The following is a 25,277-nucleotide window of genomic DNA, read 5'->3' as shown; positions in this document are numbered from 1 at the left end:
AGTTAGTGTGAGTTAGCTCACAGTTTTTAAGCCTCCGGCTCACACATTTTTGTCTTAGCTCAGGCAGGATGGCTCCAGAGCAAACTAATTTATGCAGTAGCCAAATTGCTCACTCACAACTTTAACGCCAGTAGCTCACAAAGTAGAATTTCTGCTCACAAGACTCCACAGCTTAGAGGGAGCACTGGCGGGTAGCCTTGTTGGTCTGCAGTAGAACAGAAAGATTCGAGTCCAGGAGCATCCCGAAGACCAACACGATTTCCAGGGTAGAAGCTTTCAAGAGTCAACATTTCTATGTCCATACAAATTCTGTATTACTAACCACACTTCTCAGAATAGCTGTTTTAAAAAGGTGTAATATTACAACAATCAGACTAAAACAAAACCTACGATTATTTCTAAATATATTTTTGTTTGTGTGCACGCGTGTATGTTTTGTTGTACTTGCCTGGAAGTCACGGTGACTTCTGGTGACCCCTAGTGGGGGCTTGGATGTTTTTCAGACAGGTGGCTTGATTAGCCTGCCTCTGTGTCCTGCCTCTGATGTTCCTTGGAGGTCACCCTTCCAAGTACTTGCCAGAGTTGTCCCTGCTTAGCTTTCGAGATCTGACAAGATCGGGCTTGCCAGGACTATTTTTTAAATTTTAAAATGATTTTATTATATCTATATCCCACCTTTTCTCCATTATGGAATGTAAGGCAGTACAGATAGAGGTCTCCTGTTAACATGCTGACCAGCCCCTGGCCTGCTTAGCTTCAGCAAGATGGCTGTGTCATGTGCCCCCCGCCCCATCTGTGATACTGGGAACTGGCATTCAATCACCCAAGTATCATTAAACCCAAGTAAACAGCCAGGCTCTTTAACCAGTTTGGTGTAGTGGTTAAGTGCGCAGACTCTAATCTGGGAGAACCGGGTTTGATTCCCCACTCCTCCACTTGCACCTGCTGGATGACCTTGGGCAAGCCATAGTTCTGGCAGAGATGTTCTTGAAAAAGAGCCGTTTCTGTCAGAGCTGTCTCAGCCCCACCTACCTCACAGGGTGTCTGTTGTGGGGAGGGGAAGGGAAAGGAGTTTGTAAGCCACTCTGAGACTCCTTTGCATAGTGAAGGGTGGGGTAGAAATCCAATCTCTTCTTCAACCATCACATAAAAATAGAAAAGGCTGCAACCTGAAGTTGCTAAGAGATATGAGAAAGTGGCTGGACGTGGCCCACAAGCTTAGGGTCTCCCAAAAAAATCTAAGAAGGTATTTTCTTAACCAGTAATACTCAGTGTCACATGTAAGTGTAAGTTCCTGGTATCTTTGCTTTCTGCAAATCTTTTTATATTTCCTGGGATATGTCCACACAAACAAACAGTGGCAGTTATTCCTGCAGGGGTTACCTGAGAGGAGGGCATGCCTCACTTCTCCACTGTTTAGCAGTTCATTTGCTACTACGTCAACCATGTTCAGTGCACTCATGCAAAGTTTTGCCCAAAATTCGTCTTCTTTGGGGGGGAAGCAGTGGTCTTCTCTGTGGTCCAAAGATGGGATCAGCTGCCCCAAAGGAAAGTAACAAAAGCCTCCATCTAAGCAGGAGCTCACTAATTTGAAATGGAGTTAAAGTGTATTCACAAAAGGTTCAATGGAATTAGCCTCTCCCATCACTGTAGTCCATGCTGGAGAAAGCACCGCTCCTGTTGAATTTCTGAACACCATGTAGCTGCTGATGGCATGGCTGGAAAAAAAAAGGAGGGAACTCTTTGTCCAGTTTCCTTTCTCCAAGGAGGAAATAAGGAAGCAGAAGCGAGTTCTCCACTATTCAGACTCATCCAGTAAACTAGCAGTCCACTCAACAGGAGGAAGTAAACTCAGAGAAGACCCTCTTACTCAGACAATGAATCCCCACAGCCAGCACTAGCAACAAGTAAGGCCCGGCAACTACCTGGGGCACAGTGGATTTGAATGGCACATCAAGCCAACCTATCCACCCTCCTTTCAAATCTCCTAGCACTTGGAAAACCAACAGGGAAGAGAAATTAAGAACTGTGGAAGTGACTGAAACATTGGGAGGGGGCAGGTTTTCTCTGCACAGTAGGTGACAAAAACGGGGAATGGGAACTAGCCTGTCACTCACCCACTTGGTCCTCATACCTGTTCTTGTTTTCCAGTTCTGCTATCAGCTGCCTTTGCTGTTTGTTCGCATCGAAGTTGAACCCGAGGTCTGTTGGTGGACGTGGCTAGATACATCAAAAACACAAGACAAGTTAAATATCTAGACACTGTGTTGCTTGTCTGGAACACACACAACCCCTTATCCCAACTGCAGTGGATAGATCAGAATGCCTGGTATATTGTAAAGATGACGACAAATTTAAGTGCAGGATTGGTCAGGGTCTTGTCTTCCTGAGCAGTACTCGAAGTCATGCCAATGGGGAGTCTGTTCCTCAAGCTTCACAGGTAGAAATTTCCCTTCAGGAAGGGGATGCTCCAAGAAATGGAGGTCTGATCCACTGGGAACATTTCTGGTATATAAGCCTCACTGAAATGAACAGGAATAGGGCGAGAACACAGAAGTGATCCTCATCAGCCATAAATGGCGAGGAAAGTAGCAACGGTGGGTTGCTCTCCCAGTTTGGCATCCGTTTACTCTACATTCACCTCTATTAGTCCCAATTCAGGAACTACCACACTTCTCCTTTGCTTTCAGCATTTTAATGGACCTGGTGTTACAGACATCTGAGTAAGCCACTGATTTCCACAGCAACAACTGGAGGCTCCTGTTGTCTTCCACCCTCCTTCCCAAGTGGCCTCATATCGGCTCTACCTAGGGCCTGAAGGCTGCATGGCCTAAGACACATCTCTGCCCTTTTTTAAAACATCCAGACTGACGAAGAGTTCTGGAGAAATGGAAAGATGTACACAATGCATTTACGTTATTTTGACCAGCGTTGGATGGATGGAACGTGCCGTCAAGTCACAGCCGACTTATAGAGACCCCTTGTTTAGAGGTGGTTTGTCATGGCCTGCCTCTGTGTCGTGACCCTGGACTTGGTGGTCTCCTATCCAAATACTATCCAGGGCTGACCCTGCTTAGCTTCCGAGATCTGACAAGATTGGACTAGCCTGGGCCATCCCAGGGCAGGGCAGGCTGGTGTTAATAAAAGGTACTATGTGGCTCCTGTGTTTGGATTCTTCTTTGGACCAACACAGCTACCTAGAACCTATAGCAACATCGGACACTGCTTACCAAAAAGGAGAGCATTCTCTAAGAATTGGGGATGGCACTCACTACTTCATATGAACAACATATATATATGAACATATAAAGCTGCCTTATACCGAATCAGACTTTTGGTCCATCATCATCAGCATTTTCTTGGTGCTGGGGGGGGGCAACAGTGTGAGGGCTTCTAGTGTCCTGGCCCCACTGGTGGGCCTCCTGATGGCACCTGGTATTTACGGTCACTGTATGACAGAGTGTTGGACTGGATGGGTCATTGGCCTGATCCAGCAGTGGCTTCTCTTATGTTCTACTCAGACTAGCAGCATCTCTCCAGCTGTCAGACAGAGGTCATTCACATCACAATTCTTTGCAGACCTCCAGCCTGTTCCCTCTAATAGCAAACATGGTGGCCTCCCATCAGTCACCAAAGACACCCCCCAAAAAAGGCCACCGACAAGGCAGAGGGATGTTTCTGCTTCTAAGGTCCTGCAGTTCCCTCTTGCAAACAGTTTGTCTGGTGCCAGCAGCTGGCATAGTCAGGCACTGGGACAAGGCCCTGAGCTGCTTCAATGTTCCTGGGATGTTCCTCCACTGCTGGCCTTCACAAACAGCCAGGAGGCACCTCTGCATCGTAACCTAGACCAATGTCTATGGGTTGCTTTTTGGAAGGAAGGAGAAAAGGGGGAAGATTATCCCCAGAACGGCATACAGTTTTTACAAATATTCCTCCAGCAAAGATTCCCCCCCAATTTGCTGAATCTCTAAGGGAAATAATCAAATTTGCAGTAGCAGGATGGCTCCAGATTGACATTCAGCTAATTAAGTCTGCCCTTGTGGATGATGAAGTAGAGTCTGTGTGGTGCAATTTGATAGTCTCCCTACAGATACACACCCAGCATAGCTCCTGACTCCCAGAAACATTCCTCTTGAACTGTAATTGCGTGCTCCGAAGTCCTGAGTCCTGCTTACAGGAAATGGAGCAGGATAGAAATCAAATAAACTAAACAAAAGAAGGAAGAACTCTTTTAGCAATCTTCCCAGGGAATCCAGCACATCCTTGATTAGCAAGGATCCCAACAGACAGCTGGTGCCCCCCCCCCAAAAAAAAACATACACTGCAGGATGCTTGAGGGCCCCTTTTTTCTCCTTCTCATCTAGCATGCTTTTTGACTAATACATTTTCTCTGTTCTGCTAAACTCCAGGTTGCTACAGCTGCCGCCGCCATCTCTGGCTTGAGTCAGTTCAAAATCAGCTACATTAGCCAGAGGGGACATCACCGAAGATAAGCTTGTGAAATGCTAAGTTTGCTAGCCAAGTGTGCTAGCCTAGGGATACATGTACAGGATTATTTTGACCAAAAATTTAAATGAGAAGCCCTCAGTCAGGGCGTGATTTCACAAATCAGAACCGCTGGCAGCAGCCTGGGCTTCTTCCAGGACACAGAAAAGAACCAGTGCTTTCCCCAAGCAGCCCGACATAATGTTGGATGGCTCCACCAGCAGCATCAGTGTGGGAGCACAAATGGCCTCCGGTGCAGCTGCCTGGGATGGACTCTTCTTAATGATACTGATTACGCTAACCCAACTGCAGTGCAATTAAGCTGGTGCCACAGAAATACAACCCACATTCAGTTCCTCTCTTTGCCTGCCCTGGTATTGATGAGCTCAGAAAGCTGTGGCAGCTCAGCATTCATTTCAAAAAACAAAGGCAACAAAAAAGGTCAGGGAGAAGAGTAAGAAACCAAAGAGAAGGTCTTGCATACAGAACTTCAGTGTCTAGGACATGACTTTTTGTTTTACTGGCATGTTGTCAAAGTCATTTGCCAGTAAAAACATTTTACTGACAAGGATGCACTCCTCTATGATTGTTTATGCAGAAAAATCACTGCACACGGTCCCTTGCAGAGTAACGTTAGCAAAAAGAGAAGTCCCTGCCACAGTGCAACCTTTGCTTGACATGGTCAGCTCCAATGACTGAAATGTCTCAGCATGTGGAGATGAGAAGACAGAGATCATTTCTGCACAAGTGCAAGCCTTTGCATTGGTGTTCTTAAATAATCAAAGTTGGTAACTAACCATGGGTTAGTGATTTTAAACAGCCTTGGGAATTTAGACCCTCATGGTGATTTTACTTGTATGACACACAATGGTGCCAGTGTCATTGATTATGTCTTGGTCTCACCTGGCCTTCTACTGCTGGTACACGAGTTTAAGGTGGATGAGTACCAAGGAGGGGACCATCTCCCACTAATATTGAGTATATCTAAGCCAGATATGGCACCAGCTACAACTCTGCCTAAGGGTCCTAAAGTTTGAATGTAATAAGACCAAAGAAATGGACTTCATACTCTGCTTCTCTTGCTATTAGTATAATGACCTCCTTACCCAAGAGTTCTTCATGCAGAAGGATACTCAGGACATTTTAAATAAATTAATTAATATTTTAGACCTTTTTAAACCTGTTTACATCAAGACTTCTTCCGATAGTAGTAGCAAAAGTAAAAATAAGTGGTTTGATAGAGAATGTTGTGACCACATTAGACGTATAAGGTATAAATTACAGCAGTTCAGAATTACCAAGCAACAGTACCACTTATCAGAGTTTATCTCTTTAAACTTTATCTTCTCCTTCAGGGAAATGATTACGTGTAAAAAACAGGCAGCCCAACAAAAAGAATGGGAGGCATTAATAACAGCCATTCATAATAAAGACTCACAAGTCTTTTGGAAAATAGTTAACAGGAGCTTATCCACAGCCTCTGTACTTTCTGACTGTATAACCCCCCAAACTTGGGAGAAATATTTTTCCTCCATTTTTAAAGAGACCTTTAATTCCAATTTCCAAACTGTTCAAATTGAACTTCCTTTATCTGACCGTGACTTGTCTGATTGAACGAATGAGCTCAGATAAAGCACCTGGACCAGACTTAATTCTAATTGACTTATTAAAATTAAATCCTGTTTGATGGAGCACTCTTTTGGCTCCTCTTTTCACTCAAGTAAATAAAACAGGAATTATACCACCCTCGTGGAAATGTGCAATAATAGTGCCACTACATAAAAAGGGAATAGAAGTGATCCAGCAAATTATCATCCTATCAGCTTGCTCTCAACTTTAGATAAAATATATGCGGCTTTCCTCCATACTAAATTACAGTCTTGGTTGGAAGACGATGAGGTTCTTTATCCTGAGCAAGCTGGTTTTAGAAAAGGCGCCTCTACCTTGGATCATTGTCTTGTTCTTTACCACTTAGCTGAGAAATATTCATCCAAAGCTGGTAATTGTCTCTATGTGGCATTTATGGACTTAAAAGCTGCCTTTGACTCTGTCCCTAGATCTCACTTATGGTCCAAGTTAGACAAATCTACAATAAATAAAAGACTTTTATGGCTCATTTATAAATTATATGAAGAGCCCTCTACGCAGATACGTTATGGTTTGGAAGGACAGCTTATGAATCCTATCAACCTTGCTAAAGGGGTAAAACAATGCTGCTTACTGGCCCCTACTCTATTCAATCTTTATCTTAATGATATGGTACCTTACATTAAAAAACACACTCATCATGCACCTATTTTGGCAGGCCAAGAAGTTCCTATATTATTATATGCAGATGATGCAGCCTTATTATCCAGATCTGGCCTTCGGAAAACAATTAATGCTTTCTCTGAATATTGCAGACAAGAGGGGCTCACGGTAAACTACAAAAAATCAAAAATTATAGTTTTTACTAAGAAGTTAAACCATAAGTGTAAAGTATGGAGAACTAAAGAATTGACAACACATTTTAAATATCTGGGAGTTGTCTTCACTGAGAATTTATCATGGAAACATCATCTTAATTTAGCCCGAGATACTGTTAGACCGAATGTCAATGCACTTTTGAGATTTTATTACTCGATAGGGTGCCAATATATCCCTATGTTAAAGCATTTAACGCAAAAATAATACCTCAATTCCTATTTGGGGCAGCCATTTGGATCTGTGCAGCCTCTGAATCCTTAGGCAAATTACTAACTGAGTTCCTGCATTGAATTTTGGGAGTTCCCAAGTGCATGGTAGAAACTGCTCTTAGTTGGGAGCTAGCACAAAGCTCCCTAGAACTTAGAGCTTGGCTGGCTGCTTTCAGACTAAGACTGAAGGTTTGTTTTTCTAGTCCATCGTCAGGGAGCTTGATTTATAGACTAAAGGAGGATAATTATAGAAATACCTGGTCAAATCAAATAGATGAGAAATTGAACCTCCTCGGCCTCCCGATATCAACGATCAAGTATATATCTCAACAAGAAGCATGGAGACAGATCAGATCGAAGGCAGGAAATTGGGATAGGGCTACTACCGCCACATGTGCCAGGTGTGTATGTTCTCCCCTAGCTCTGGGGATCCCTCCGTTGACCCATTATATCTAAGTCATCTTATCACCCCCTCTCATAGATTTGCTTTTACTCTTGCAAGATTAAATGCTGTACCATCTTCAGAATTAATGGGACGTTTCTTATGAGCTCCGTATTCAGACAGGCTTTGTACCCACGCTTCCAGCGAGATCGAGACGCTGACACATCTCCTTTTGTTTTGCTTGCATTGGTTAGCTCTTAGGTCATAATTGGATATATCCAATTCTATTTGAATACCACCTTCCATTGGAGTCATGGGTGACCTCTTATCTGCTGTCAGATATCGATCCAATAACTACCACTTCAGTAGCAAAATACTTAGCTATTATAATAGCTTTGAAGCATAAATAGTTGCTGCAAAGATAAGGTCTGCATTTTAGCTTTGTTTTATATCTTAAACTAGTGAGAAGGCCCGTTGCGGAAATCAAGACAACGAGCTTTAGCAGGGCCGTGGTCTCCGCAGCCCCCCCCCATCGTGAAAAGAAGGGGCGGCAGCGCCCTCACCATGAAAAGAAGGGGCACGCAGTCGCTGGCGTCACAGCTCCCGCGGCTGGGGTCAGACAAGAGGTGGTTGGCACCATGGCAGTGCCGCATCAGGGAGGGTGCGTGCTGTGTTGCCGCTGTCCACCTTGCAGCGACTATTGTACCTCAACTTGTGGGGTGAGGAAGACAGCGCAGGCCCCCGTCACGCGCGGTGCCAACATGATGCTGTGCAGGGCTCACAGGGCAAGCAGGGGTGCGGAGGCTGGGCCTCCTGGGTGGCGCAGCTTGCCGCCTCCGACCGAGCGCCACACATCGTGGTAGAGTGGCGGCAAGCGACGCCTCATGGGGGCCACAGTGTGAGGAAGCCGGCTCTGGCTCCCGTTGGGCTCGGCCTCCAGATGCTCAGCCTGGCAGAGTATCCTGCCAGTGCAACGGCTCTCAGCTCACTGCGGGTGAGATGCTGGGCGGGTAACCTGTGGGAAGGAGGGGTGGGACGAAGGCCATGCAGCTAGTGGCCAGGCATCCCATTCTGACAGGCACTTGGGGGGACCAAAGGCTGTGGGGTCACGTGGACACGAACAGCGCTTTATAATAAGGAGCGATTTTATATTGCTTATCATTTTAACAGGATTTGAAATGTATACTTTTAAACTATTGCTTTGGTATTTTATAGTATGTTGTGGATCTGCTTGAGACTATTGGTCATATGAGGTAAAATAAAGTAAGTAAGTAAAACTTTCGACACAACTTTTTGCCTCCCCAGGACTGATTCCGCACTAATGTTTTGCTTTCCGTTCCCCCCGGGTCTAATTGGCCCAATTCTGCTGGGGGATTTCTGCATTACGGAACTCTGGCCCGGGTTTGTCCTGGGTCTGCGTTTCTGCATTTCGCCTTGCCCCGAATCCAGTGACCCCTCCGCTCTCTTCCCTCTCCTTTTTTTTTTGATCGTAGGCGTGGTTGCGTTGTGACGCACCCACCCATTATGGAAAACAGGCATGCTTCACACATGCGTGGTGCGTTGTAACGGATCCACCCACCTAAACAGCTGTGAATTATGCATGTGTTGCGCATACGTGGTTGCATTGTTACGCAATGAGTCCATGATTGCTCCCTTTAATTTTTTTGAACTTGAATGCCCATGAAAAGAGAAAACCCACAAAGGGTTCTCTCCCCTTCCTCATTACTTGTCAGGAGTTTTAACTGCTCTTTCAGATGCAGCAATGGTCTGCATGAAGTTATACTGCATCCCACAGCTGCATCGATTGCAGTAAGACATTCCTCTCATGCTCCACAAAACAATGAACATGAGTAAAGTACACGCTGGCCAAGGAGGAGGGGGGGTGCAAAATGACATGTTACTGTACTGTAGTGATTTTAAATGGTTTTAAATATGTTTTGTATTGGCTTATGCCTCCTTGTAAGCCGCCCTGAGCTCGCGTAGCGGGGTATAAATTGAACTTATAAATAAATAAATTTAAACACCAGTTAATGCTGGGTCATTATTGCATTGCAACACAACACGGGGAGGGGGGAAGCAGAACAATTGAACAAAGGCGGGAAGGCTAGAAGGCGGACAGAGAGGCGGGAAGAGGAGGGAAGAAGAAGAAGAAGAGATTGGATTTATACCCCGCCCTTCACTACCCAAAGGTGTCTCAGAGCGGCTTACAAACTCCTTTCCCTTCCCCTCCCCACAACAGACACCCTGTGAGGTAGGTGGGGCTGAGAGAGCTCTGACAGAAACTGCTCTTTTTCAAGAACAGCTCTTATCAGAGCTATGGCTTGCCCAAGGGGAAGGGGGAAAGTGGAGGGGCGTTAAAGGGGTGGAGAGAGGACAGCCGCGATTCAAGAGTTCCCCACTAGAATGCCCCAACTCCAACCCCATAGTAAAAAAAAAAAGATCCTGAAAATAGCGGAGACAGAAAATCCGGGGGAAACACCATTAGATTCGGGTCAATTGCCGATCCAGACCAACATGTGGGGAACTGATCAATTTCTGCAGATATTATCGAGGGGTGGCACTGGGGCAAGTGACTGTGTGGAATCGGCCCAGGAGTAGATCTGATTTTAGTGCGCTGTTGCCCCATGTTTTCCAAATCCACTTTCTCTGCAATTTTTTCCCCTTTGGATCTGAACTTGCAGTTTTCCAGTGGGGAATTCCTCATTTTGAATTTTGTTTCCTGCTGCCCTATTGTGTCGTCAGTATTGTGTGTTCACCCCCCTCCCACCCCCCTCAGGTTGTCCCCTGAGCTATCTGCTAATTTTTAAAAGAATAATGTTGACTGCATTACAACACAACAATTAAGTTCCTTTCCTTAACTTTTTTTTGTGGGTAGGTTTTGATGCTTGTGTTGTTTCCTTATTCTCTCCCCTCCCTCCCCTATAGCTCCCAGTGTGTTTTCTTTTCTTTTTTTACAACATTATGTTATAACATTACTGCATATGCAAAAAAAAGAGGAGGTTCCATCGCTCATGAAGTACATGAGGACGCATTTAGTGTGCTTCATAATGATTGAATAACACTGTTATGAATGGGTGTATCCAGCTTGGCAATTGCGAACAGGCTCATTAGGATTTTGTGGGAATCTTCACCAGCCGTTTCTTTAGTTGGCGACTAAGGAGGAGCAGGGGACCTTTGAAATGACAGCAACCATGCTGTTCTCCATGATACATCCAGCCCTTTTTTTACAATATTATAATGTTGTAACGTTACTGCACACGCGCAAGGGGGAAAAAGGTTCCGTCGCTGACAAAGTACATGACGACATGGCTGCACACCCCTTTTCAAAGGAAGTGTGGAATACCTGGGAAGGGTTGGATCCGAATTCAAGAAAAAATTCCCCAAAGTAAATGGCCATTGGTGGAAGAGGTGCTGCAAAGTTGGAGCATCAGCTGGGGATTCAACTCGCCTGGAAACAGCAGCAACACTGATGTGCGGAAAAGGTCAGAGAGTGGAGAGACAAGAGCAAAATGCAGTTTGTTGTACTCAGGCATTGTTTCACTTGATAATGACAAGTGAGGGGTTTAAGCCAAGGGTTTCATGGAAAAGGCAAAGGAGATGGCGTCAGGGAACAAGCTCCAGGGGAGAGTTCCAAGCATACAGGGCTGCATATTTAACTGCTGTATGTTATTATAAAGTGCTAGCAGTATGCAAAGTGCTTAAAGAGTAACTCCTTGTGAACACACTGGGGACACCATGGAGAACACATAAGAGGCAAAAGTAGCAATCCCAAATAATTCCTTTTCTGGCAAAGCAATTACCAAATCAACTCCCTTACAGGATGAGAACAATTGCAATTGGCTGTACATCAGCAGAAACTTACATAAGCCAGTTTGGTTCAGAATGATCTGGTTATCTGTAAAACAGGATTTTTGAGACAAGTCCCCACCAAGATCATTGTGAGCCAAGCTTGCATCTCCATCTAGCTCATGCCTGGCCTTGCACAGTTCTGGCCTATACCTAGTTTCCACAGAACCTGCTCAAAAAGGAGGTGGTATATTCTAAGGATGTTTGGGCTGCAGGCCAGTTCCTCCATCCACAGCAATTAAGACCCAATGGTCCAGGTGAGCCATGGGCCCCTGGAGGGAACAGGAGTGCAGGCAGGCTAGTATAAATACTGCCTAGCTATATCTGACCAAAAATCCATCTTATCCAACAGCAGCCAGCCACATACCACTGAGAAGCTCACAACCTAGGGATGAAAACAAGGGCCTACCCACTATCCCGAGCATCTGGTGCGCAGAGGCAACCTGCCTCCCTGAATGAACTCCACGCAAAGGCTATGAAATATTACAGCTAGAATTGCAACGTTCATGTTGAGTTGCATCCACCATGAATTGTCCTAATCCCTCTTCAAGAAGCCATCTACGTTAGTGCCCGTCAGCAGAACTGCGGGAGCCAATTTAATGAGCTAACAACTCAGTGAGTGAAGAAGTATTCGCTTTCTGAGTCTGCAGCCAATAGGGTGACACCCTCACCAAGCTCCCTCTGTCTACTCCCTGCCTTATGACAATCACAGCCAAGAGGGTTCCAAAAATCATGGTTTGCCCTGGTGGCATTTTTAAAAAGGTGGGGCGTGTTCATGTAACTCACACCAGTGTGAAATCATAACCTTTGGTGTGCTTAATCCAGGGAATGATTTAGGAACCCAAAGGCTGGCAGAGAAAGTTGTACATATTAAAAGTTGTGAATTGCACATTCAGACATAACTCAGGACCCACATAGCTGCAGGACTGCCTTTCCTACCATGTTCCACCATGTGAGCTTCACTGATCTGAGCAAAAGCTTCAGAGAGCACCACCCTGCACGTGTTTACTCCCTGGGATGGCTCCTACCCTACGAGGAGATCAGGAGGGCCCCCACACTTAGCATTTCACAGAATGTGCAAAATGTTCAGGATGACATTTTTATAAGAGTGCTAGAACTGCAATACAGTTCAGGAGGACACTTTTCTAAGAAAGTAGCATTGTGGTCTATTGCAATATTTATCATACACATTATCTTGCTTTTACTGCATTAGCCTCCACCTTTGCAATTACCTTTGTCATTCACTTTCTGCATTATGGTATGTCATACCTTGGAAAGTTTACTGTTCGCACTGTCTTCTGATTCTGTAATTACATTTCTGTTGCACTGTTTATTGGATGTCTTATACTGTCTCACTGAATTGCTTTCTATATTTTGTTCTCTTCCTTGAGTCCCATTAAGAAAGGTGGGCTGTAAACAAAATAAATAAACACAATACTTCCCGGTATATGCCTGATTTTTGGCACTGTTCCCACATCAGCGCCTTCGTCTAAAGGCTGGAATGTGGGACGTGGCCTTCCCTGGTCTCATTTCTGCCTTGAATCAGCCAGACATTGCTACTCAGTCTGTGACCTGCCCCAGCAAGGCCTGAGGAGCTGATAAGAAGAGAAGGCATCCATCTTATAGACTGTGCAGAGGACTGCTAAGCACTGATGGATGAGAGGCGGCACTCATATCCAGGAGTGTGCAGTCATATACGGATGCCTGCAACCCTTCTTGGCTCTTCCCTAATGAAGGTTTTGCTTGCTGCACACTCAGGGAATAAAAACATTCCCAAAGTCGCAGATGGCTGCCTCCAAGCCTTTATTGGCTGACATTTTAAGTTGGCCAAATTGATCCAGCTCCTATTTGCCTATAGGCCAAAACCTAACCTACCTTCTGCTTGTCAGAAAACCTTTCCACTGATATTCATATGTGGAAACTTCCCTCAGTTTTCTCAACCCAACTGAACATTCCTTCCTTATTTCAATGTTAGAGTCTCGGTGAGAACAAAGGACTTTAGATAACATAAATTAAATGTTTTGTTGATTTCTAGAAGTCCCTTCCTTCCAGCACCTTGACAGAGGTGAAAAGCGACCAATGGCCTGTCCCAAAGTAATGACCCAATGGGTGTGTTACTTAAAAATCACCTTCCTCAGCATGCCAACACCTTGACTGCATATTCCTAATTCCATTGGCTATTTGAAAAGTTTAAACTCTCTGGCTCAAGTAGGAGGAAGGGTTGTGAAGAAAAATCTGCATGTCCGCCTCCATTCTTGAACCATGCCTTGAACAAAGGAAGACTGCAAAGCACATCAGCTTTAGAATGCTGCCTGGATTTACCTCTGGCACCCATTAAGATAGGAATGTTTTAGCCCTGACCTGGATAACCCAGGCACGCTCAGTCTTGTCAGATCTCGGAAACTAAGCAGGGCTGACTTGGAAGGGCAACCTCCAAAGAATACCAGGGCCGGGATGCAGAGGCAGGTAGTATCAAAGACACCTCTCTGAAACGTCCTAGCTCCACTAGGGGTCGCCAGAAGTCACGGTGACTTCCAGGCCCGGACGTGCGCACGTGTGCGTGCACACACACACACATCATTTACCAAAAAAAGATAGGAACGTTTGCATCTTTTGCCGATTTTTGTACTATTTGCCATTTTCAGACGTTTTCTATTTTCTACCTTTTTAAAGGTTACATACACTTCTGGTTTCTCTTTCACAATAATTATTTTTCATTCAAGTCTGTGCCTTTAACTATCTATTTAAGTATCTGCTGCTCAGCTGGATCAGGGAGAGAGAGTTTGGGAGTGCAGGAATCTGGGCTGAGAAGCACTCTGCATGTTCTCAGAGGTTGGGCTCTCCATGCTGCCAACAGCTCAAGGGTAGATTTGGCTATTTACTTTATGGGGGGGGAATCATCTCGGGCCATTGCCTTGGAGGGCTGCTTGTCTTGAAGCCCCACCTTGCCCCACTTCACAGCGCAGCTAGTAAGGAGGACCAGGGCAGTGCCCAGCTATGACCTGCTGGCCTGGATATGGTCTGGTCACTGAGGAGGATTACAGTGGTGCCTCCTTTTCCTCTAGGCAACTTTTCTAACCTCCATCAGGTGAAGGGAAGCGCTTTTCCCCCCAGGGCCATTTTAGCCTGCACTAACTCTTAGGTTCCCGCCCCCCCAGCAAGAGTATGATAGCATATGTAAATTAAAGCCATTTAAAAGATGGTAGGGTGGCTCCTACTCCTACCCCTTCCACTCGCCCTGACCAAAGTTTGAAGCCCTACTCCAGCTTAAGGAGCTTTCTTCCAACTTGGAGGAAGGCTCCTTGGAGGATGGTTGAACAAAAACCAAAAATTCCTGCTAAAACGACTTCATATGTTTCTTAATGATATACTTTCCTCCACACCTTTCATTTTGGGACTGTTGAACAACAAGATATAGATCGTTTATTATACAGCTTTTTTTTAAACTAAAAGTCCCCAAGAACTAGCCTGTGTAAGGTCTATGTGGCCTATTTAAAATTACGAAAATCCAAGTAACACAGGCAAACTTCTTTATCGTGGCAAAATTTATCCCAGGTCAGAGACTACTTCATCAAATGCATGGAATGGCTACCACCAAAGTAGGTGGGTACTGATACCCTGAATAGATACTCCCCTATGCAGTTAGGTCACGACTTCCACTTACCTCACCCTTCCTCCCTGGTACTCAGGGTGGTGTTCACAGTTTCCCCCCCTCCCCAATTTTATCTTCACAACTTTCTGAAGTAAACTATTCTGACTGAGAATTATTGGCACAGTGAGCTTCGCTGCTTCATAGAGATCTGAACCTTTCTTGGTCAAAGTCCGTCACTCTAGCCACTATACCAGATTAGGTGTCATGTTCTGGTCCATGAAAGATTCCACCACAATAAAGCTGCTAGCATTTAAGTGTCACGGGGCTCAGAGGCACCTTCCGTGCAACAGATTAAGCATGACTACCCCTCTGGAATCTGTCATTTAAGATACCTGTGGTTTGCATGCAGCGCAGCTTCCCTCTAGGCCATAACATCTCTGATATGCTAATGCCATATGCAAAGGAACATGAACAAAGAACATTTTAAATGAGGCGCTGGGCTGCGCAGACCCTTCCACGGGTATGTGCTTTGCCTGCACCTCGTATAAATAATTGGCCTACATTTGCCTGCTTACCGAGAGCTTTTATGGCTAACGAGCACAGACAAGTTCTTTGCAACACGCATTCTGCCCAGCAGTTAAATAATTTCAAAATGATGATGGTGCAGATGATCCTCTGGGAGCTCCTCTTGTGCAAGCCCCATTGATGTCCCAGACAGTAATCAAAGGCGGCAGCAGAGAGCGGCCAGGAACAACTCTCCTCAAATGGATTCAGAAGACCCCCTTTAGGGCCTGGGGCTCCCGCGGTCTAAGAAGCTTCCATCTGTGCTGGTTCCTGCAGCTCGCAGAGAACCAGCATCAGCCTCTGCCATGTGTACAGCTGGTTCCTTGTTTTGCCTCACTGAACAAGCCATTGCCTTTTCCTGGGAAATACCCTGTGCTATGGTCTCAAGCAGAGGCTGCAGGATGAACATTGTGTGGACACTACACAGACGTGATGGAGCCAGGTAGCACTAAAAACCATTTGCGTGAGCTGCTCCCTCACCTGTAAGGATACAGCACATCATTTAAGAGAAGGAATGTCAGGGCTTCCTTCATGCTTCCCAAAGGCCACTTCAAGGACTCAGTTAAACGGGAGGGGCTGTCCCTTTCTAGAGCTGGGATCTTGCATCCCCTTTAAAACGGAGAAGTTAAACGTTCGGGTGTGCCCAGAGAGGGGCCAGTCTCATTGCTTACCACATTTCCAGCTTCAGCAGCCAACCTGGCAGCATACCGGGCGATTAGCCTGTGCTCCTCATCCAGTCTGCTGGGGCTATCGAGGACGCTGCCAAGGGAAAGAAAGCCAACATGTGCCAATCACTACTCGTAGATCCAACAGAGGGCAGCCCACGGCTGTATAAACATTGTGCAGAATTGGAGCCATGTGACACGGAGAAAATGTCACCAGGCCTCCTTAAGACCCTCCCTCCCACACCAGCCTCAGTTCCACATCTGTTGGTGGTGAGTGGCTTGTAAGAGCAAGAGAACTGTATGGTTGATTTAAGGGCAACTTAATGGATGAAGTAGTAGTGGGTGGTGTGTCCCAAAAGGCCTTAGCCAGAGCAAACCGGGCTCTTATGTTTGGGAAAAAATACAAACCCCACCTAAGTAGGGTGGAAGTGCATCAACCAGAAGAACTGCACAGCTCTCCTGCACAGCTCTCCGCTCTCTCACACACACGAGCCCAGATCCAAGGCATTCCACTAGTCTGGTGGAAGGCTGCAAAAATTTAATGAACGTATACTTGGCATCAACTTAAGAAAACTGCTTTAAACCTGATACCCTTGAGTTAAAATTTAAGGATTTCAAGCTCCAGTGGCTAAATGGTAAGAGGAATTAAGCAAAATTAGTCATTGTTTCAAATATAGCAATCTGATGAGAGCTCAGGCTGGGGCCTGAATGGGCTCCATTGTCATGAAACGGGCAGCTGGGAGCGGGGCCAGAGCACCCAGTAAGGGCAGTGACATGCCAGCCAGAGCTGCTTACAACTTGGGAGAATTCATTGGGTGGGCCCCCCCCCCCCCAAGGCTTCTATTTAAAGTGAGAGGCAGACAAGTGACCCACTGGGCTGAACGCAAACCCAGCAGAAGACAAGTCTTGGAGCCTGGTCCCAATCAGAAGTCAGGGAGACAGCGGGCAGCTGCAGCCCCCACCCACATGCTTCAGGCAAGAACACGCTCCAACTGTTCTGGAGACGTTCACCGATATTTAGGGCTGTTCCATTAACTCATGTTTTTCTTTCAAGAAAGCTGCTAAGAGCCTAGACAAGAGAGAGAGAGGGATACAAAATCTACTGAAGAAATGAGAACTAAAAGCTCTGTTTCTGCAGACTGGAGCCTCCTGTGCCCTGAAGAAAGGGACTGGACCACTGTGGCTCTTGAACTGGGCGGTCTCCCAATGTGCCACTGGACCATCCATCCAGCTGCAGTTTAAGAACAGTTCAAACAGGAGTTCTGAAACACAGGAGGACAGAACAGCCTTGCTGCAGTCAAAACCACAGAAGTCATTAGCCCAGTTTTCTGTTCTAAGTGACAGACAATGGCACCCCACCAAGGCAGCTTCTCTTCCCCTCCTTCCCAGATTGAAGCGATTGTGAAGATGAATGAAATGGATGCCTACAGTCACTGTCAGAGAAAACTCATTGTCTGGAAGAGGGAAAAGGAAATGGGAAGAATCTGTACTTGTCAGGTCTCATGCCAAGGAATGCCTGCTGGAATACAGATGCTGTGCTAAGGAGGGCCCATTCATACCATTCGGGGACACTTGAAAGCATTTTGGTGCTTGCCCAAAATCCCTACTAAATAGCTTCCAAAGTTTTTTTTTTGGGGGGGAGAGACAATGATTTTTAAGTTAACCCTCTCTGGGCTGGATGCTCAAAACCAAAATCCCAGACAAAACCCAACAGGTTTATCCTCAGAAACTTTGGAATACACTTCTCCTCTTCGTGAAGATAAGTAGGTAAATAAATCCAAACACACAACTTTAGGATCATGAGGCAAGCCAGGTCTGGTGGCTCTCAGAATTTTGGGCCCTTTCATCCACGGGAAGAGAGTGTTCCACCCCACCCAGCCACTCTCCTAACACTAACCGTGTACCACCGCTCTGTAGCCGGCTCACATAGGCTGCTATCAGGGCGTGCTCGTCACTGAGCCGACCGGGGAGGGCCAAGCTGCACTGCGACCTAGTGAGATGACGAAAGCAAAAAGGAAACAAACACAACAGAAATAAAAATGAGGGAATGGGACACACGACCTAGTGGGCGGAAATGCACATGTAAAATAACTGTGATAATAATTAAAATAAGTAAACGAACGTAAACATTACAAAAAATTGAAGGAAAACTTCAGTCTGCTGGAACATCATGTAGGAATCTGCCTACTGTGTCCAAGGGGTAAACAAGGTCTTGGAGAAACAGCTGGCCCTCCTGCCGACCCCCCACCCCCGCACACACCAGTGCTCTACCAGTCACCTCCAGCTGGCTAACAGCAGCATCACTTTCCATCATAAGGCTCTTGTATGTGGAAGAGAAGGCTGATCAACCTGTCAAGCAATCTCAGTCAATGCCCTCCACATCATACAAGCTGCCAGTCCTAATAAGAACGCTTGTGCAGTTCCCCCTTTATTCAACTGTTGCCACAACTGGATGAAAACAATGACAACACCATGCGGATGAAAAACATCAGTCAGGGTCTTGTGCAAGTATGAGACACTTACAAAATGGTGGCCGTGATTGGCTAGAGTCCATATTAAGTGCTTTCACCGGAGGCTTTCGAGGGCAACATTTCATGCATCTGGCAAATAGATCTGGCTGGGAAAAAGTTGCTGCTACAATACATCGCTGGACTTTGAAGTACCACGGGATCCTTTATTGGTTATCAGGTTAATATCCCATTCATTCTCTAAGTAGCCCAATCCAACTTCTAGATGCATTTCCCCAGCACCAAAATTTCATCTCCACAGCAACAGAGAGCAGGATACAGCTCTCCCTACTCATTGTCCAGTAATCTATCCTTTGTGATACAGGTGAGCACTATGACATCCACTGATATTCTTCCTGGTGCCTACTTCCTTTTTCCACAAAGCACTTATTCTCCACAGCAAAGAGCCAGTTCTGCAGCAGAAGATGCTATGAACATTGTAAAGCAGTTTAAAAAAACAAACAAAACGAAAACCTGGATTGCTTATTAGATGTATTCTGCAGTTCAGATTTCATCATTCTCTAATTCTGCAGTCCAGTTTTATTGCACTGCTGGTTGAATGTATCACACTGACTTTTGTTTTTGCGTTATTTGCTAAATGCTGTAATCTACCTTGATTCTCAGTGAGAAAAGATGGACTATAAATGAAGTAAGTAGAATAAAATCCAAAAATTAACTCCCAAAGGCAAGCATCTGCTCATGGTGGTATGTAGAGAGGGAGGAGAACTCAGACTTGCCTGTATCTCATTTCTCCCATCAGCCACTGGCCTCAAACCCCCCCCCCTCCATCCTTCCTTCCCCTACCAAGTTTGGGACAGCTGCTAGGATGTCTGACAAAGTCAAGCATGCTTGGAGCACATTGGTCTATCTCATTCACACTCACTTACATCCAAAACATGGTCCTCTTACAGAAATCAACATGTTATCTGGACACTGAGTGTTTTAAGAACACTGCTACTGGGAGCTGGGTATGGATAGAGGCATGCAGGAGATGCCTCAAGGTGAAAGAAAAGTTCTCTAATTTCACACACATTGGATAATGCACTTTCAGTGCACTTCAGCAACTGTTTGCAAGTAGATTTTCCTGTTCTGCACAGGAAAATCCAGCTGCAAAGGTTTGCTCAAGCACATTGAAAGTGCATTATCCAACGCATGCCAAATTAGCCAATATTAACACAGGAAGCAGGGAAGGAAATTGCTATGTGGAAGGCAGTCTGAGTGATCAGAAGAAGATTGTCAGATCTGACAGTGGGCTCAAGGGCAGAAACTGTCTCACACATCAGCAGAGACCACTTGGAAATACTTGCCTAAAAATAACATAATTTTAACAGATAATAACATCCTCCTCAGCATTCCAAAACCCTTGACATGCATTACCTTGTCATAATCCCTACAACCACCCTGTAAAGTAGAGAAGTATTACTAGCCCCATAAGGCAGATGGAGGAGCGTGAGAAAGCAGCTTAACTCATGGGCTTGAAGGACAGGTGACATTCAAACCGAGGGCCTCCTATTTCATAATTTGACTACTGTACTTTGACAGCTTTCAAATTGAGAAAGAAATCGACAAGAAACCGTTCTACACCGCCACCTCCCCCAAAGAGGCAGAAATACAACCCCCTTTCTCATTTTATTTCCGTGTGTTGTGAGCATGGCCAAGGCTGCAGAGGGGAGAGGGGCTGAACGGAAGTCGACAGCCGAGGGGGGTGAAGGATTTGCAAAGATGGAGGGAATGGGCTTGTTCTGAATTGCAGACCAGCCACTACAAGAAATTAATTGTCATGGCTGCAGGCTCACGCTCAGGCTGCTTCAGCTGCGCTGACTTCATATTCTTTCTATTTTACACGCAAACACCTGTGCAGATTTAAAGGCATATCCCTAGGAATGCACACCCCAAAGCTAGGAGAAGCACAACTGAGGAATTTCTGCCTTCATCCCTGGCCGCCATGGAAAATGGTGAGAGGCGCTGAAGCCGTTCATTGATTGGGTTCCACATTTCAAGTTCAGCAGCAATTCATTCAGTCTCCAAAAAGAAGCTTAAGGAGGGTTATGCTGATACTTTGGGATCTATTTCAAAGGACATCAGAAAGAAGAGGAAGGGAAAACTCATTTCATCCTCTGCACTGAGACGTACATAAACAGCAGCTGGCGGGGGTAGGCATGGTAAGGATGGGAGGTCAGTTTTAGCTTAACTGTTAAAAGCAAAAATATTCAGACTCCATTAGACATTGCCCAAGGAAATTTGTAAAATGCCCAGTCTCACCTTGAAAAACTCTAATCAAGGACATCATCTACTGTGGCTGCTTTATTTATGTGTTAAAATACTTTTATCCTGCTTTCCAGCATAAAGTACTCACAAAGTAGCTTACAATAAAGAATGAAAGTCCAGGTACAAGACATGCATTTAAAATCAAAACACATTGCAAAATGCCATCAATAGACTGAATCTGGGAGGCAAGGACGTTCAGAGAGGTAGCTTGTTGCCTGCCTCTGCATAACGGCCCTGGTATTTCTTGGAGGTCTCCCATCCAAGTACTTGCTAGGGTCAGCCCTGCTTAGCTTCTGAGATCTGACGAGATCAGGCTTGCCTGGGTTATCCAGGTCAAGGCAAGGTGAGAAGATTAGGGGGAAACGACCATTGGTTACTCACTGTGAAGGGTCCTTCTCCTCTGAGGCTTGGAGGACATCTTGTGGTCATTCCCATCCATCACTTAGGGAGGCAGGACTAATTTCAATTACTTCCTGTTTCCTGTAGTGGGAGTCACCCTAGGCTCAGTTCTGGTGCTCCAAAAACAATACACTAACTTAACCACTGTAAAAAAGAGAACTTGAACATCAACAACAAGAGTATAGCCAAAATCACAAACATTGGAATAGGAAGAAAAAGGTGAGTCCCCTCTCTCACGTAATATTATTATTATTTTTAAATAGAGTGTGAAATAACAGCATAGTAGATAGAGGAAATGACGACCCGGGAGGGCCAAGATGTCCTCCAAGCCTCAGAGGAGAAGGACCCTTCACGGTGAGTAACCAATGGTCGTTCTTCCTCTGAGGTGGAGGACATCTTGTGGGACCTCCCAGAGCAGTGTCCCTAATTTTGGGGAGGGTGGTCGTCATCAAGAGTTAGAACAGACTGCAGCACTCTCCATCCGAATGTTGCATCAGCAGAGTCATACATATCTTGTAATGCCTGATGAATGTGGATAACGAAGACCACGTAGCAGCCCTGCAGAGCAGGACCTCATAGTGTTGCTTATGGTAGACATCTTTCTCCCTGTGTGAATAGGAGAAATGTTAACAAACATAACTTCTGTCCGTCTGAAAGAGGCCATTCTGAGAATATAGCATTTGAGCGCTCTCCTCACATCCAGTGTATGCCAAACTTTTCCCTCCAGATCGGTTGAATTTGGAGAAAATTATGGCAAACAAATCTCTTGTGATCTGTGAAACTTAGTATTGACCTTAGGGCAAAAAGGTGGAATCTGTTCTCAGAACTACCTTGTCTTTGTGAAAAACACAGCTCCAATTGAATTGACAGAGTGCCTAGTTCCAAAATCCTCCTGGCTGAAGTAATGGCCAGCAGGAACAAAGTTTTCATCCTCGGGAATTTGAGCAGAATGGCTACATCAGCTCAAAGGGTTCCTTCGTAAGAGCTGTGAGAACAGTATTAAGCTTCCAAGTTGGAAACCTATGTCTCTGTGGAGAATCCTTGAACGATGCCCCTCTGAGGAAACAGCGAATGTGAGAGTGCTGAGGGATGTTGAGACAATTGTACTGGGGCAGGACCAAAGCCAGGGCCACCATCTGTTTCTTGAGGGTCACTGCCCTGAGACCACTAACCAGACCGTCCTTGTAGGAACTCCAGCAGTGATCTAATTTCCGGATGAATGGGTCAGCCTTCTTCCGCTGAGACCATCAGACAAAGGCCTTTCAAGTAGTATTGTAGATCCTTGAGGTAGACGGCCTTCTAGAGGACACAATCATATTGATGACTGGCTCTTTGTAGCCTAGTTTTGATAGCTTGTCCCTTTCAGTCTCCATGCAGGTAAGCAGAACCACCCTGGCCTGGGATGCCAAACTGAACCGTGAAGCAGTATGTCATCTGAGACAGGAATGGCTAGAGGAGGAGTCACCACCATCTCCTGTAGCGACGTGAACCAAGGATGACGATGCCAGTATGGTGCCACCACTACGATCTCTGCCCTTAGAACTCGTATCCTTCGGAGAAGCTTGGGAAGTACAGGAAGAGGAGGAAACGTATAGAGGAGCCCCTCGGGCCAAGGGAACAGAAGGGCATCCGTGGCCTCCGCCTGGGGATGAAAATATCTGATGTAATATCCATCCAGTGGGTTGTTGAGCGGAGAGGCAAATAGGTCTACTGTGGAGTTCCCAGTGTCACTGCTCTGAGCCGGAAAAAACAAACTCTCTTGTGTAGGAACCATTCACCCTCCTGAACTGTCTGGCTGTTCAGCCAATCTGCTTGGGTGTTGATGACTCCCTTCGCATACTCTGCCCTGATCAATGTCAGATTGGATTCTGTCCAATTCAGTAACGGAGTCGCTTCCCTGTGTAGGGCTAAGGACCTGGAACCCCCGTTTGTTGAGGTAAGCCTTCACTGAGATGTCGTCCATCTGAACAAGGATGTGGTTCCCCCTGATCTGAGGGGCGAAGTGTTGGAGGGCCCACCTAATGGCTCAAATCTCCAGGAGATTGAACGGCAGTTTCCTTTCTACTATGGACCATCTGTTCTGCACTAGTTGATGGAGTAAGGTCCCCCCCCCCAGTCTGATAGATTGGTGTCAGAGAAAATTTGGATCCGGCCCTAGATCCAAAGGGACTTGCCTTGAGACAGATTGTTCAACTTGGTCCACCAGCACAGACTTAATTTCACCTGGAGAGGTACTATGGACCATCTGCCTACTTCAAGGAAAGATCTATACATAAGGCAATACAGTTTTGGTATGGCTGTAAAAATAGCTGTAGTTGTCTGGAGTGAAAACCTTCCCCATTGTAGTGTGTCAAAAGCCACGACCGTGAGGCCCATCATCTTGGTCAGGGTGAAGTCCTGACTTGAATAATTTGGCTAACCTACTCTTTGATCATTCTGGCCTTTTTGACAGGAAGATAAAGCTTTGTAGCTTGAGTGTCCATCACCACTCCAAGTGTTCCAGATGCTGTGTGGGAGTCAGAGAGCTTTTCTGCATGTTCTCCAGGAACCCGATGTCTTGCAAGCATTGCGAATGCGACTCCCTTGTTCTTGAAGACAAACGACTGGATGAACCAGGTTCTTTGTAAACACCCAGGGAGCTGATGAGACGTCGAAGGGCAGGGCATGGAACTGGAGATGAGTCTTCCCCACACAGAAACGTAGGAATCTTTGATGGTATAAGAAGATTGGAACGTGCGTGTATGCCTCTGCCAGGTCGATGGGGGAGAGGAACTCCCTGGGTCGTAAGGATTCCACAATGGATCTGAGGGTCTCCATTCGCAAGTGTCTGGGTTCAACATATCTGTGTAAGTATTTCAAATCTAGGATAGCCCAACAATCCCCGTTCTTTTTGGGGACCGTGAAGAAGATGAAGTAGACCCCGGTCTCTTGTTTGTTTACAGGGACAGAGTATGGTATGAATGGAAAGAAAGAGGGGCCTGCTGCCATCTTATCCCCCAAGCTGTACGGTCTTGGGTAGAGCCTTCTTCTTGTTGCAGGTTTCCACTAAGATTTCTTTCTTTGTATGTTTGTTTCCAGTGGATCCCCGAACAGCTTGTCTCCCTGAAATGGGCATGCTGTGACAATGGCATTAGATTGGTAATCTGTAGGCCAAACTCTTAGTCAGACTAGCGGCGCTGCTGATGCCATCACCCTGGAAGCAAAGACCATGGCATCTGCAGTATAGGAGATGGCTTTCAATATCCTATTGGCACCCTCCAGTAATGCTCCCTCCTAGCTGTGGAGTCTTGTGAGCAAAAATTCTGCTTTGTGAGCTACTGGCACTAAAGTTGTGGGCCAGCGATTTGGCTACTGCATAAATTAGTTAGCTCTGGAGCCATCCTTCCTGAGCTAAGACAAAAAGGTGTGAGCCGGAGGCTAAAAAACTGTGAGCTACTTTACACTAACTCAGCTTAGAGGGAACACTACCCTCCAGTAGTCTGCGGTTGCTGCCTGGTAACCAGTGTTCCCTCTAAGCTGAGTTAGTGTGAGCTAGCTCACAGTTTTTTAGCCTCCGGCTCACACATTTTCGTCTTCGCTCAGGAGGGATGGCTCCAGAGCAAACCAATGTATGCTGTAGCCAAGTCGCTTGCTCACAACTTTAATGGCAACAGCTCACAAAGTAGAATTTTTGCTCACAAGACTCCACAGCTTAGAGGGAACATTGCTGGTAACATCTCTATCAACTTACGCATCCACACAATAGTTGCTTTAGACACTGTGGATGCTGTAGCTGGCATATTGATTGCCATGGAAGTGGCCTCATGTTCATCTTCAGAGAGCAACCCAGAGATTGTGGGGCAGTTGCTGGTGCATCAACCACAGGTACCTGCAAAAGATCTGAAGCAGATGATA

General features: G+C 45.9%; 1 protein-coding gene across 1 annotated transcript in view; it reads right to left on the bottom strand.

Moving 5' to 3' along the window:
- The window catches only part of DTNB (dystrobrevin beta), a 197,463-nt gene that overhangs the window by 45,467 nt on the left and 126,719 nt on the right, over window positions 1-25,277 (bottom strand). Inside the window, exons 11-13 of the mRNA XM_015415139.1 lie at window positions 18,107-18,199; window positions 16,216-16,303; window positions 2,135-2,220 (exon numbers count right to left, since the gene is read on the bottom strand). Of these exons, the coding sequence (XP_015270625.1) occupies window positions 2,135-2,220; window positions 16,216-16,303; window positions 18,107-18,199 (267 nt within the window). The remainder of the gene's footprint in view (window positions 1-2,134; window positions 2,221-16,215; window positions 16,304-18,106; window positions 18,200-25,277) is intronic.

This window comes from Gekko japonicus, unplaced genomic scaffold (assembly GCF_001447785.1).
Source record: "Gekko japonicus isolate JY-2015 unplaced genomic scaffold, Gekko_japonicus_V1.1 scaffold63, whole genome shotgun sequence".
Lineage (NCBI taxonomy): Eukaryota > Metazoa > Chordata > Lepidosauria > Squamata > Gekkonidae > Gekko > Gekko japonicus.
This window is presented reverse-complemented; position numbering and strand designations above follow the sequence as displayed.